The sequence below is a fragment of the Mobula hypostoma genome, chromosome 1 (assembly GCF_963921235.1).
Source record: "Mobula hypostoma chromosome 1, sMobHyp1.1, whole genome shotgun sequence".
Classification (NCBI taxonomy): Eukaryota; Metazoa; Chordata; class Chondrichthyes; order Myliobatiformes; family Myliobatidae; genus Mobula; species Mobula hypostoma.
Genome location: NC_086097.1, coordinates 168002972 through 168017568, shown reverse-complemented (window position 1 = coordinate 168017568; position 14597 = coordinate 168002972). Strand labels below are relative to the sequence as shown.

General features: G+C 42.1%; 2 protein-coding genes across 6 annotated transcripts in view; one reads left to right on the top strand and one right to left on the bottom strand.

Moving 5' to 3' along the window:
• The window catches only part of mppe1 (metallophosphoesterase 1), a 76342-nt gene extending 68577 nt beyond the window's left edge, over nt 1-7765 (top strand). Inside the window, exon 11 of the transcript XR_010019354.1 lies at nt 2429-7765. The gene's annotated coding sequence lies outside the window, so the exon portion shown is untranslated. The remainder of the gene's footprint in view (nt 1-2428) is intronic.
• A 76-nt stretch (nt 7766-7841) lies between these two features.
• The window catches only part of LOC134352130 (guanine nucleotide-binding protein G(s) subunit alpha-like), a 394058-nt gene continuing 387302 nt past the window's right edge, over nt 7842-14597 (bottom strand). For all 5 annotated transcript variants that reach the window (XM_063059366.1, XM_063059357.1, XM_063059374.1 and 2 more), the window contains one exon: nt 7842-14466. In XM_063059366.1, the coding sequence (XP_062915436.1) occupies nt 14320-14466 (147 nt within the window). In that variant the 3' untranslated portion in view covers nt 7842-14319. The remainder of the gene's footprint in view (nt 14467-14597) is intronic.

Below are 14597 nucleotides of genomic sequence, written 5' to 3'. Positions count from 1 at the left end.
GGTTCACCTTGAGGGAATCTGGCACAAGGACTTCCAATTCCCTTGCAATCTCCGATTTCTGAGTTTTCTCTCCATTTATGACTTTATTCCATCTACCTAAATGCATATCCGTACACAGTATTCCATATGCCACTTTGCCCATTCTCCGAATCTGTCTAAGTACTTCTGCAGAGTCCCTACTTCCTCAGCACTACCAGGCCCACCTCCATCTTTCTATCATTGGCAAACCTGGCCACAGAGCTCCTTTATTCCCACCCTTTGTGTTCTGCCATTCATTCAATCATCTATCCATGCTTGTATCTTTCCTGTAATACACGGGCTCTTGTTTAGAAACCTCATGCCTGACACCTTGTAAAAGGCCTTCCGAAAATCCAAGTAAACAACGAACACTGACTCTCCTTTGTCTATCCTGCCAGTTATTTCCTTAAAGAATTCCAACAGATTGTCAGGCAAGATTTTTCAATTAAGGAAACCACATTGATGTCAAGACTATTTTACGTGAATCCAAGTACCCTGAAATCTCATCTTTAATAACGGACTCCGACATCTTACCAACCATTCAAGTCAGGCTAACTGGCTTATATTTTCCTGTCTGTTGCTCCCTCTTAAAAGGAGAGTGACATTTACAGTTTTCCAGTCCTCCAGAACCATTTCAGAAGCTAGAGATTGTTGAAAGATCATTACTAATGTCTCCACAATCTCCTCAGCTACCTCTTTCAGAACCCTGGGGTGTAGTCCATCACCCCCATCAGGTGACTCATCTACCTTCAGACCTTTCAACTTTCCAAGCATCTTCTCCTTAGTGAAAGCAATTACACTCACTTTTATCCCCCAAGTATTGTCAAATTTCTGATCTACTGCTAGTGTCTTTCACAGTGAAGACTGATGCAAAATACTTACTCAGTTCACCTGCCATTTCTTTATCCCTCATAACTACCTCTCCAGTATCCTTTTCCAGCAGTATAATATCCACTTGCCTCTTTTATCTTTATATATCTGAAAAAAACTTTTGGTATTTTGTTTTATACAAGTAACTAACTTACCTACATATTTCATCTCTTCACTTATTGCTTTTTTAGTTGCCCTCTGTTGGTTTTTAAAAGTTTCACACTAATTTTTGCTATTTTACATGCCCCCCTTCCCAAACCAATGTAAGTAAATAACACTCAACAGAAGTGATACAGAGTGTGGAAATATGGCACCAGATGGGGAGGGGGAGTTGGTGCTTCTGCTAGCGTGGGTGGGGTGGTGTCGATGTTTTTGCTGCTGCTTGTGTGAAGGGAGGTGGAAGGGGGGCTTCAATGTTTCTATTGTTCATTCTACGGTGTTTCTTTGTTGTGTGGATGTCTGTGAAGAGGACAAATTGCAGGTTGTATGCGATATACATACTCCGATATTAAATGAACCTTTGAGCCTTTAAACTGTGCAGAAGTCTTAGGCGCCCCGATCTTTTAATACAAATTTTGATTTAGATATTTAGTTTTTGTCTTCTGCATTAGTGTGTCAATAAAAAAGAGCAAATTTTAGATTTCCAAATATTATTTTCCAAAAAATTAAATGTTGCAAAGTTTTGATTTCATTAAAGTAACATATTAAATAACTCCATTTTTCAAATCAAAACTTGATTAGTTTTCAGGTATATAACCCAGTGCATGTTTAAACAAAGATAACAATGGGGATGCTAATAATCAATAGACAATAGACAATAGGTGCAGGAGTAGGCCATTCGGCCCTTCAAGCCAGCACCACCATTCACTGTGATCATGGCTGATCATCTACCATCAGTATCCAGTTCCTGCCTTATCCCCATAACCTTTGAATCAATGAGATAATGTGCTGAATCAACTGAACAGATTAACTGAAATAAAAATGGGTGTAGAGGGAATCAAATTGGGCAAAGGTCAACTAAACTAAAAGGCAAGGGTGCAGCAGATGTGACAGCTTAATCTTTAAATAATCAATTCTTACATCTGGGTAAGAGTGAGCAAAGCAACAAGACACAAGGTGATCATCCTGCTTCAGCACGGGCTCTCCCAAGTTGAAATTTCATGGCAGACAGGAGTTTCAAGATGAATTGTCTGAACTCTTCTGATGAAGCACAAAGAAATGGGTAAGATTGAGGACCAGAAACCCAGTGGTGGGCCATGGAAACTGAGTGCAGCAGGATAAGAGAAACTGACGTCCCTTCACTGCCGTCAGCTGTGAACTCACAGAAACCAAAGGAACCCGAGTATACCCCTCTACAACCCAGAGCTACCATGTTAGAAGTGGTCTTCATGGAAGAGTTGCTGCCAAAAAGCCATTCCTCCAAATTGGAAACAAAGCCAAGCCACACCTACACACAAAAACACGGGGACTGGGGTGCTGAACAATGGCAGCAAGTGCTCTGGATTGACAAGCCGAAATTTGATAATTTTGTCTCAAACAGGAGGCAGTTTGTCCACAGGAGAGCTGGAGAGCACTACATGGATGAGTATCTGCAGCCAACAGTGAAGCACGGCGGAGGTACCCTACATGTTTGGGGCTGTATTTCTGCAAATGGAGTTGGTGATCTGGTCAGAAATAATGGAACACTCAATGCTGAGAAGTACAAGCAGATTCTTATCCATCATGGAATGCCATCAAGGAGACATCTAATCAATTCCATCTTAATCCTAGAGGAGGTGAATGACCCCAAACACAGGGCCAAGGTCATAAAGAACTATCTTCAGCAAAAAGAACAAGGAGTTCTACAACAGATGGTATGGCCTGTACGGAGCCCTGATCTCAATATCATTGAGGCTGTCTGGGATTACTGGAGGGACAGAAGCAAGCAAGACTGCCAAAGTCTGCAGAAGAACTGTGGCAAGTCCTCCAAAATGCTTGGGACAACCTACCATTCAATTTTCTTGTAAATCTGCATGACAATGTACCTAAGGGAATTAATGTGGTGTTAAAGGCCACACTAATTCACACTAAATGTTGATTTGATTCCATTTTTTTTTACTGTTCTCTGCTCTTTATAGTAATTTTTGGATATTTAGTAACTTCATTTAATTATTTTAAAAGCATCTTCGTTTTACAGGATTTTTGTACGTGTTTAAGAATTTCGTAGCATGCTCTCAGTGTTCCGCCAAACAATGCGTAGCCAGTGAGGGTGCAGGGGAGAATTAGTAGGTTGGTGCCTGGAGTTGAGGGTGTAACTTATGAAGAAAGATTGGGTAAGCTAGGCATTTTCTGCTTGGACTGAAGGAGGACAAGAGGTAACTTGATAAAGGTGGACAAGATGAAAGTGGGTACTCTGAGAGGGCTTAATTTTAAGGTGATTGGAGGAAAGCATAGGGGGAATGTTAGAGGTAGGTTTCGTTACACAAAGAGTGGTGGGTTCATGGAGCACTCTGACAGGGGTGGGGGTAGAGGCAGATACTGTTCACTAGGAGGTGTTAACATACTCTTAGAAAGGAACATGGACTATGTGGGAGGAAAGGAATAGACTGCTCATGGAGTAGGTTAAAACATCAGTACAACATTGGCAGGTACTGTGCTGTACTGCTCTATACTCTAACTCAGTGGCAAACACTCATTGGTCTGCACAAATTGTATTTGTCTTCCCATACAGTAAGGGAATGGTGCTGTCTGGTACATTCCAGGCTGCAGGAGTATATGCTAATGGATGGAGGACAGTCCAGGCTCCTTCCTCTGCTGGGCATGGAGGGGCTGAGCTTAGTGGGAAAGCCCCTCAAACACCAGAAGAGTTTAGTGAAAATCTTGCTTGCAGTAGCATCATAGGTATGTAGGTTCAGACAACACACAAGACATAAAATATATTGAACAGTGAACAAAAAATGTGCTTAGTAAGACATCAGTGCTAAAATAGAACATAGCAGAGACAAGTCCATGGTAGTGCGAGAGAATATGCATGAGGTTTTGGGGCACTTGAAAATACATTATACATATATACATAGCTGAAGGTAGCATGGTTTCCTTCAAGGGAGATCCAGCATTGACAAATGTATTGGAGTTTTTTGAGGAAGTAGCAAGTAGGATAGACAAAGAAGAGACAGTGGATAGACAAGAGATTCTGCAGATGCAGGAAATCTTGAGCAATCCACACAGAACACTGGAGGAATGCCTGGTCTCACAATTACCTGCCAGCTTGTACTCTTCCCCCTGCACTCAACTTCTTATTCTAGCTTCTATCTCTTTCATTTCTAGTCCTGATGAAGGGTCTCAGCCCAAAATGTTGACTGTTATTTGCTTCCGTAGATACTGCCCGACTTGATGAGTTCTTCCAGCATTTTATGAGTCAGTGGATGCTGTTTACTTAGATTTTCAGAGGGCTTTTGATAAAGTGCTACACATGAGGCTGCTAAATAGGGTAGCAGCCCATACTATTATCGAAAAAGTACTAGCAGAGATGGAAGACTGGCTACACAAGAGATGCAGAAAGCAAAGAGTGGAAAAAGGAGGGCCTCTTCTAGTTGGCTGTCAGTGACTGGTGGTGTTCTGCAGGGATCAATGTCGGACTGCTACTTTACATGTTATACATTAAAGATTTAGATTACAGAGCTGATGGCCTGGCCCACACTTAGATTCAGTGCATCTCACAGCACACAGTCCTGACCTTAGAATGCACCAGCTTTCAACATTTGGTTCTGGCTGAACATCCTGTTACTTGAAAACCAAAGACCGTCTTTCATCAAGTTAATGGGCTGCTAATCCAAGTTGACACGTGTATCTGCACCTACACTGTGTGAAGTCTGCTGCTAAGCAGCTGTTTGAGATAATCTTTGATAAATACTTCTGCAACTTTCGCAGAACTTCCTGTAGATAATAATCTCATGGTGTTAGAGGTTCACACAGCATGAAAATAAGCCCTTCTGCCCATGAGTCTGCACTGAGCACCAAGCATCTGCTTACACAGCTTGTACGAATTCCGTTTTCAACCCACATTCCCATCAACTACCCCCATCCCCCCCCGATTATAGGCAATAGACAACAGTCGATAGGTGCAGGAGTAGGCCATTCGGCCCTTTGAGCCAGCACCACCATTCACTGTGATCGTGGCTGATCATCTACTATCAGTATCCAGTTCCTGCCCTATCCCCATAACCTTTGATTCCACTATCTTTAAGAGCTCTATCCATCTCTTTTTTGAAAGCATCCAGAGACTTGGCCTCCACAGCCTTCTGGGGCAGAGCATTCCATATATCCACCACTCTCTGGGTGAAAAAGTTTTTCCTCAACTCCATTCTAAATGGCCTACCCCTAATTCTTAAACTGTGGCCTCTAGTTCTGGACTCACCCATCAGCGGAAACATGCTTCCTGCCTGCAGCGTGTCCAATCCCTTAATAATCTTATATGTTTCAATAAGATCCCCTCTCAGCCCTCTAAATTCCAGAGTATACAAGCCCAGTCGCTCCAATCTTTCAACATATGACAGTCCCACCATCCCGGGAACTAACCTTGTGAACCTACGCTGCACTCCCTCAATAGCAAGAATGTCCTTCCTCAAATTTGGAGACCAAAACTGCACACAGTACTCCAGGTGTGGTCTCACCAGGGCCCTGTACAGCTGCAGAAGGACCTCTTTGCTCTTATACTCAATTCCCCTTGTTATAAAGGCTAGCATGCCATTAGCTTTTTTCACTGCCTGCTGTACTTGCATGCTTGCTTTCAGCGACTGATGTACAAGAACACCTAGATCTCGTTATGCTTCCCCTTTCCCTAACTTGACTCCATTTAGATAATAATCTGCCTTCCCGTTCTCACCACCAAAGTGGATAACCTCACATTTACCCACATTAAACTGCATCTGCCCACTCACCCAGCCTGTCCAAATCACCCTGCATTCTCATAACATCCTCCTCACATTTCACACTGCCTCCCAGCTTTGTGTCATCGGCAAATTTACTAATGTTACTTTTAATTCCCTCATCTAAATCATTAATATATATTGTAAACAGCTGCGGTCCCAGCACTGAACCCTGCGGTACCCCACTGGTACACCTGCCATTCCGAAAGGGACCCGTAATCGCTACTCTTTGTTTTCTGTCAGCCAGCCAATTTTCAATCCATGTCAGTACTCTGCCCCCAATACTATGTGCCCTAATTTTGCCCATTAATCTCCTATGTGGGACTATCAAAGGCTTTCTGAAAGTCCAGGTACACTACATCCACTGGCTTTCCCTTGTCCATTTTCAAAGTTACATCCTCAAAAAAGTCCAGCAGATTAGTCAAGCGCGATTTCCCCTTCATAAATCATGCCGACTCGGACCAATCCTGTTACTACTATCCAGATGTGTCGTAATTTCATCTTTTATAGTTGACTCCAGCATCTTTCCCACCACCGACGTCAGGCTAACCGGTTATAATTCCATTTTCTCTCTTCCTCCCTTCTTGAAGAGAGGGACAACATTAGCCACCCTCCAATCCTCAGGAACTGATCCTGAATCTATAGAAAATTCTATCACTCACTTACAATGGCCAGTTAACCTTCCGACTTGTCGATGTTTGGGATGTGGGAGAAAACTGGAGCACCCGAAGAAAAACTATGCAGACATGGACAAAAAGCAAAAGCTCCACACACACAACATCCAAGGTCAGGATTGAAGATAAAGGCAGAAAATCTGGACCTCTCATCAAGTCAGGTGGCATCTGCGGGGAGAGAAGCAGAGTTAATGTTTCAGGTTTGAGGCCTTTGTCAAGTTTTCCAGGTTAGGATCGAACCCAGGTGCTCTGAGGCAGTACCACCATAACACATCTCAGTTGTTAAATGCTCCAGCAAGTACTCTTTGAAGGAATGAGCACATTCTAAGCACTTTAGGAAGTGGGTGAGTATCTTCACTGAGTTGTGAGTCCAGTGGCCCATACTATGTACATGTGGAATCAACAACACATATCAAATGAATTGTTTTCAGGAGCAACACACACAAGCTGGAGAAACTCAGCATGTCAGGCAGCATCTGTGGAGGGAAATGGACAGTTGATGTTTCAAGTCATATAACACAAATACTGGCCCTTTCAGCCCATCTTGTCCATGACGACTAAGGTGCCTGCATTTAGCCCATATTCCTCTAAATTTGTTTTAGATGTCATAATCTACCTCCAGGAAACAGGTTTGACACATAAGAGTTTCTTCAAGAAATGAATCCCATCCTAAGGACTGGGTCAAGATCCTTTTGTCAGGACTGCTCCCTAAAGGTCTCATGTTCTGGATGCAGGAGAGCAGAATTTCACCTGGAGTTGATAGTGAATGCAATTTACCTGGGAAAAATCAGTTGTGGGTTAGTTTTTACAGGAATAACAGCAGTGCATTAGGATTGAACATAGGCATCCTGAGTGAATAATAAGTACTATGGGGCCCCATGAAGGAAGTGAGCTATTACAGTTCTGGACAACCTCTGAATTTTTCTATCCTATTGAGAGAGAGGCTTAGAAGTTATCCTAGGTCACAAAAGGCAGATGGAGCAGTGTGAGTTTTTCTGTGTCCCCTATCTCCATCCTAATCTAATGATCAACTCCACACAGAACTCAATATGCAAAAGTTGTAACTCACCACTGGCTGGTTAGCAAGGAGCTCATGTGCATGTTACCTCACAGAGCAGGGAGAGAAGTGCCAGAGTGTGGACGGATGACTGGAGCTTTGATTGGAGCAGAAGTGTAATGAGAAGGTTGGGCTATGCCACTGTTGTGGGACAAAGATACAGGTCACAATTTAGTGCTTGGGAAGGATATCAGGAATTTAATTTGGTAGTCGTGAGGGTTTCAAGGGAGGTCTGTAGTCTGAGGGTACAAGGGGTAAGTTAATATCTTAAAGGGGGTCTATCACGGGGGGGGGACGGGGTTCAAGTATCAAACACTGTGGTGATGGCCCAGGGAAGTCACATCCTCTTTAAGCCACACAGAAGTAGGTGGACATGTCAGAAGCCGGTGTATATCATTCGGTAAAGCCCAAGGCTGAACTCTTACTGCTGTGTCATGTGCCTGCAGTAACCTATGTAGAATTGTTTCTGCTGCCCGTTGATTCAGCACACGCAGAAGAACGTCAACCACGTGACATCCATCTTTACACAGATTCTGTGAAAGGCTGCCTCAGGGCGCTGTGGACCCGATACACTTGGTCATCTTGTGGGAACTTTGTGGCAATTCTAAATTCCTTCACATAGGACACCACTGGTGATTTTGAAACACCTACCACCCTGCAGAAAAAGAATAGCCATTTATTAAGATGGCTTACTGCACCATTGATGCATGAGTGATTTTTGTACAACTCTCAGATCATACTTACATCATGGCTATAGATAGAATAGAACTGCACAATTGAGTCCCTTTGGCTCATCATGCCAATCTAAAATAATTCTATACATGACACAAGAGAAACTGCAGATGCTTTAAATCTGGAGCAACACACAAAATGCTGCAGGAGGACAGCGAGTCAGGCAGCATCAATGGAGGGAAATGGACTGCTGGTGTCTTGGGCCAAGACACTTCATCTTGACGTGCCATTGTATCTGCCTGCACCTGATCAACATCCCTCTGTTCTCTGCCTGTTCATGTACTGCTTCTGTCACCTTTCTAATATTCTAAGATTTCCAAATACTTTATCCACTTCTAACAGTTATAGTCATGGAGCAACACAGCACAGAAGCAGGTTCTTCGGCACAACTTGTCCATATTGATCAAGATTCATTGCTAGTCTCATTTGTTGATATTTGGCATGCATCCCGTTAAACCATTCCAATCCACGTACCTGCCAGTGTCTTTAAAATGTTGATATTGCAAAAACATCTGCAGCTTCCTCTATTAGCTCATTCCATATGTGCATTCCCCTCTGTGTGAAGCGGCCAGACTTGCTGAGTTCCTGCAGCATTTTGTGTGTGTTGCTCAAGATTTTCCAGCCTCTGCAGAATCTCTTGTGGTTTCAATGAGGTCCCACCCCATTTTTCTAAACTCCAATGTGTATAGGTCCAAGTCATCAAACACTCCTCATACATTAACCCTTTCATTACTGGGATCATTCTTGTGAACCTCCTCTGGACTCTCTCTAATGCCAGCACATCCTTTCTTGGTTTAGGGGCCCCAAACTGCTCACAATATGCCAAGTGTGGTCTGACCAATGCCACCTCAGAACTCTACGCTCCAAGGAATAAAGTCCTAGCGTACCCAACTTCTCGCTTTAACTGAGGCCTTTGTGTCCTGGCAATATTCTCGTAGATCTTCTTTTAGTATCTCTGAATGTCATAGTTATGGAAAACTAATTAAATAAATAATTTTACAGTTGGTAAGGCTGGGGTCTCAACCTTGCTGGCTGTCAGTGGTTAGCAATGTTTGGAGACAGGGCTTCCTTGCTGTAGACTCAGAAACACTTTGGTCTCACTGGCAAGAAGGGATGCTGAGAGAATATTGGTAGTGATTCCAGGCAATGGACTTGCACCAGCCAAACTTTTCCCATTCTATCCTCACTTCCATAAATTAAAATGTTTGGAACTTCCATCATTAAACTTTTCCACTTTTCACTAATTCTTCCGGGGCTAACCTCTCTACAGACAGTTATAAACCTACTCTGGGTTACATAGCATGGATGGGGAAGATTAATAATCCTTTGGAAATACCAGGACAACTTACTTTCTTTTTTTTTTGTTAAGTGTGATGAAAGGGAGAGATTATTCTGGTGAAAGCTGTTTGGATTCGAATCTGATTTTGTTAGAGTTACTAATGGTGCAAAGACAAAGAGATGGCATTCAATGCCTTCTTGTGGGAATCCAAGTTACTGCAAATAGGGGCCTGTTCGGCAGACTCATCACAGAAAATCAAAATACAGTACACTCCACTTTCTATCCTGACAAACCCAATTTGCTCTCCTTGAGACCAGGACAATGAGTGAACAAAATGCTGGAGGAACTCAGTGCCTTAGACTTCAGTCCAGATGACAAGTCTTGACCTGAATTATTGTCTGTCCATATCCCTTCCCCACAGATGCTGCCTGACCCAGAGTTCCTCCACCAGTTTGTTTTGGCGGCTCTAGATTCCAGCACCTGCAGTCTCTTGTGTTTGAGAGGTTTACTCAGCCTAATACACATCATTGCCAAAATGTTTACTGATCCCCCAGAAGGTATTTATTCCAGCTATTGATACCTGTATTGCATGGTTAAGGTGATTGTTGGGCTGGGAGCTGGCATGAACTTGATGGATTAAATGGCCCTTCAATACACTGTAATGCCTTTGCTTTATTTCCTGCTCCCTTGGTTTGAGGCATTGATTGGGAAAGGTAGAATCCTTCACAGAGAGGTGCTTTGAATATTCACTGATCTGGAACAGTGTGGTCAAATGACAACTAATCTTTCTCCATAATATCCGAACAAGCAATCCAAACCCAAAATTAAGTTGTCTAACTGTTGAATTAACAATCATTTTTTCTTTTAGATTGCTCATTGTCAGCCGGGTTACAATTTTTTTTAAAAGCCCTTAACTCCGAGTAGAGTCATCGGGACGTCATCATGACAACGTTTTTTTTAGCAGGCTTTCTTATTTTTATGAGGCTGAGTTGCTAGCTCGACGCTCAACCCAGCACAGATGGAAAGCGTGCAAGGGAGCCGGCTGGATTCGAACTCAGGAGTCTTCGCTCTGAAGTCTGGCACTGACGCCACTACGCCACCAGCCAGCGGGTTACAATAACTTAGAACTATTCTCCATGAGTTCATTGCAGTGAGCAGTGGGATGAGATATTGTATCCAAGACCAAGTGAGGCTTTCGGAAGCTGAGAGCAGAAAGACTCAAAAGAACCACTTCCCTCAACATTTCTGCTTTAGATCTTTGTTTTCCTAATGATGACTGAGCTGGCAAGAGTCAGAAATTAAACAAGAAATTGGTGGGCAATGAACAATCTGTCAAAGAAATTTAGAGGGTTGAGGAGCATCTGTGGGAGGAAAGGAAATGCTGATATTTTAAGTGAAACCTTGCATCAAGACTCTATAGGTTTCCCACAAATGCTGTTTGACCCACTGAGTTTCTCCAGCAAAGTGACCATTGCTGCAGATTCCAGCATCTGCTGTTGCTTGTGTATCCAGGGATTGTTGGGGATACTCAGCAAATCAGGCTGCATCTATCGAGACAGAAACAGAGATAAAAACTTAGGCCAATGGCCTATCATTAGAACCATGAAAGCTGAAATCTAAGGTGGCAGGGAAGGGGGAGCAGTGGCAAGAGAACAAAATCAATATCTGGTATTGTTGGTGATTTCCGACAGACAGCTGATTGATCAGAGTGAATCTGGCTCTTTGATCGCTCTACACCACACCCATCTCTGCAACAATGCGTAGAACTCTCAACATTAAACAGACGTATCTATATCTGTGTGTAACCAATCATCATTTATATAAATAATGGTAACTAGTTTCCAGGCCACTTGTGTTCAGTGGCTCCCTACCGTTCCAACAATGAGCTTTGTTTACATATCTTCTCCTTGTGATTTCAAAACCATCAATGCTTCTGAGTATCAACACATTCAATGGAAGTAGTTTGAAGAATGGTTCTTGCTTAAATTAATTCTCTGAATGGAAAGGGATCCAGAGATACTTAACACCAAATGGCTGAAGTGGCTTCCTCTGTGACATTACCCATTCAGTTAAACTTTTAGGAGATGTTACTTCCATGCAGGGCCAGCTGCTAATGTGCAAAAGAAGTTGAGGGTTAACATACACTCTTGTTTTCTATTTCCAGATCTGATGTAACATTAACACTGCTTCTTTGAAGTAACACGCTGACTTGCTGAGTGTTTATATTGTTTTCATTAGCTAATTTCAAACTTCCATCATCTGCTGGATTTTGTTTCCAAGAGCCCACCTTTACATTGTAAAATAAAGTTAAATATTGTTTAGAACTCTGTACACAGGCAGGTAACTTTGCTAACGCTATGTTAAAAAGACACACTGCATTTCATATCCTAGTCACACATTATTGAGGGAAACTTAATTACATATAATAACTAATTAAATGGACAGATTTAGGGTTTCAAACACATGCGTTATAATTTCAGGATTTTGTCTGGAGTTCTGGAGTTCAGCCATGATTTTAGCCTCACGTCAGCCTTGACTGATTTCATCTGATTTCAGTTTCATTTACACGAGCTCTGAAAATGGGAAGATAGACCCCGCACCAAGAAACACAACCCCTCTACAAACTGATCCATCAGCAGGAAGTTGTCAGGGGGCTACAGGTGTGAATCATTAATTTCTTGGTTTGCATGGGGATTGAAGGTACCTGTTTTGGAAGGGCATTTTACACAAATACCTATTATATTGTACATATATGCTCAAATCCTTAGATTACCTGGTGAAAGGGGGAGAAAAATATGCCCTTGCATGCCTCTCCGCTCTGTGGTTCCCTTGATAGAAAGGCTGTCCTTGGCTCTCCATTTCTATTTGTACAATGCAGCAAAATTTTGCAATTGTGGATGTTAATTAAGCACACAGAATGTAAAAACAAACAGAACAAAACATCATAATACACAGGGGAAATGTAAGGAGAGAACAGCATACATCAGGTCTCCATTTTAAAGTAATATAGAATTAACACTTACTGGGTTTCTGTTATTGTAACTGTAATTTCTTTTAACATTGTACAAATTGTACAAGTTATTCTGGACACATGAAAAGTATATACTCACAGAGACATAAAACACCTAGGTATAAAATATAAAGCAGTGTAATAGTTACTAAAAAGGACATGCCTTATTGCTACAGCGATTTTTGCTTATTTTCCAAACTGTACCACCACTTGTTCTGAGAATGTGATTTGCATAAATTATTCAAGTCTGAGAAATTTTCACACATCTCAAATTCTACAATATTTAAAATAAACTTTTCTAACATATCTCTTTATTAAAAGAGAAATAAAAATGTAATTCTCTTAGGCCAGACACAAAGGTTTACACCTTAGTTTTTTTTTCTGTTTCTTACTACTTACTTGCACAATAATAGCTGCTGATGGTACAAGAATTTAAGAGCCTATCTAATGGTGCTCACACATTCACAATGCCTGTGCATTTGTGAAGGTCTATGAATGACCAAAGAATTACCAAACATGTATACTTCTAGCAAAAAAAACCTTGGTTCCCATAGAAATAATTCCACGTTGCATTTTGGATGCCCGACTGGATTCCAATGTGTTAAAGCTGAGAATCCAAAACAAGGCATGATCTTGCAACATCTCATCACCTCTGACCCCTTCTTGTAAAGGTAAGTGGTTAATTTGCATAATTTATACATTTTTTTTACTAAAGAGCATTTTCCTTCTTTATAAACCAGAAAAAAAACTAATCTCTACAGATAAACATCCTGTCTGCAGCCACTGCTGTAGAAAGGGTTTTGACATAAAGCTGTACAGCGCAGTCAAACATACTTACATCTTAGCTCATTTTACAGGTACAGCCATAATCAAGGCACAAAGATCATCTACAAGTATTCTTTTCAATAAAGTTATACAAAATAATACATTTTACAGTCTGTACAAGATAATAATCCAGCAGTGAAACAAACAGAAAAGAGAAACAAACATTGGGACTATTTGTCCAGTCGTGAGTTAACCTTAAATGATCACACAGTGGACAGCTTAAACAAACGTTAGTGTGTGGCGGTTTCAGCTCACGTGGCTAGGTCAAAGCAGTCCCTGTTCAAGATCTAACGTGTGGTGAGACTCAATAACTCCAAGACCTCAGAAAATATCTCCTACATGTAGGACTCAGACACCCTGCCTCCTTACTAATCCTTCGCCTCAAGTGACTGAAGACCAGGTCCTTTTTTCAGCCGAACTGCAATTCTTAATGCTGAAAACCATGAAACTATTACATGTCCTGGTGCTGCTACATTGTGTGAACTTCCTCAACAAGTTTTTTTTTAATTACCCTGATGCAAAAAAGTGCATTGTCGTCCCTAATATATATTCCCCATCAAGTACTCTTGAGCATTGTGTTGTAAAGAAGCTCAGAGAGAAAGAGAGAGAGTGGGATCTGAAGATGGGGCTGTCATCGGCTGCCCGAGGACAGGGGCCGGCAGGGAGCAGCAGAGCCATAAGCTGTTGGGAGGCAGGCAGAGGTATTTACCCAGACTTCTGTTAGGACACAGGAGGTAACCAGAGGTCTTGGTAGAACCAGGGAGGAGAAACAAACTAACACAGAGTGAAGTGCACAAAAGAAAGTGAAGTCAGGAATGAAGAACAAACAGTGTTGAGAGAGCAAAGTTGACATACATCTCTCGCATTTCTTCCACCATGCGTGGGCAGGTCAAGGGTAAGGAAACCACCAGAGTCCAAAAAAATCAAGAAGTCACATTGATTCTCCATCACAACAGTTCATACTGGCGCAGGTGCATTCTCTGAATAATATCTCGACAGTCATTGAATACTCTGCGGATGTTTTCTGTGTCCACTGCACAGGTGAAGTGGGGGTAACAGTAGTGGCGCCCGTCTCCACTCGCTGTGCTGATCCTCTGCAGGAAGAAAGGGAAAGTGCAGTTATCTACCTGGCCTGTCAGTCTGAGATACAAAACCGTAAATGCCAGTCCATTATAACGGCAAACATTGATGAGACACAGGCAACAGCAGGTGCTGGAATCTGGAG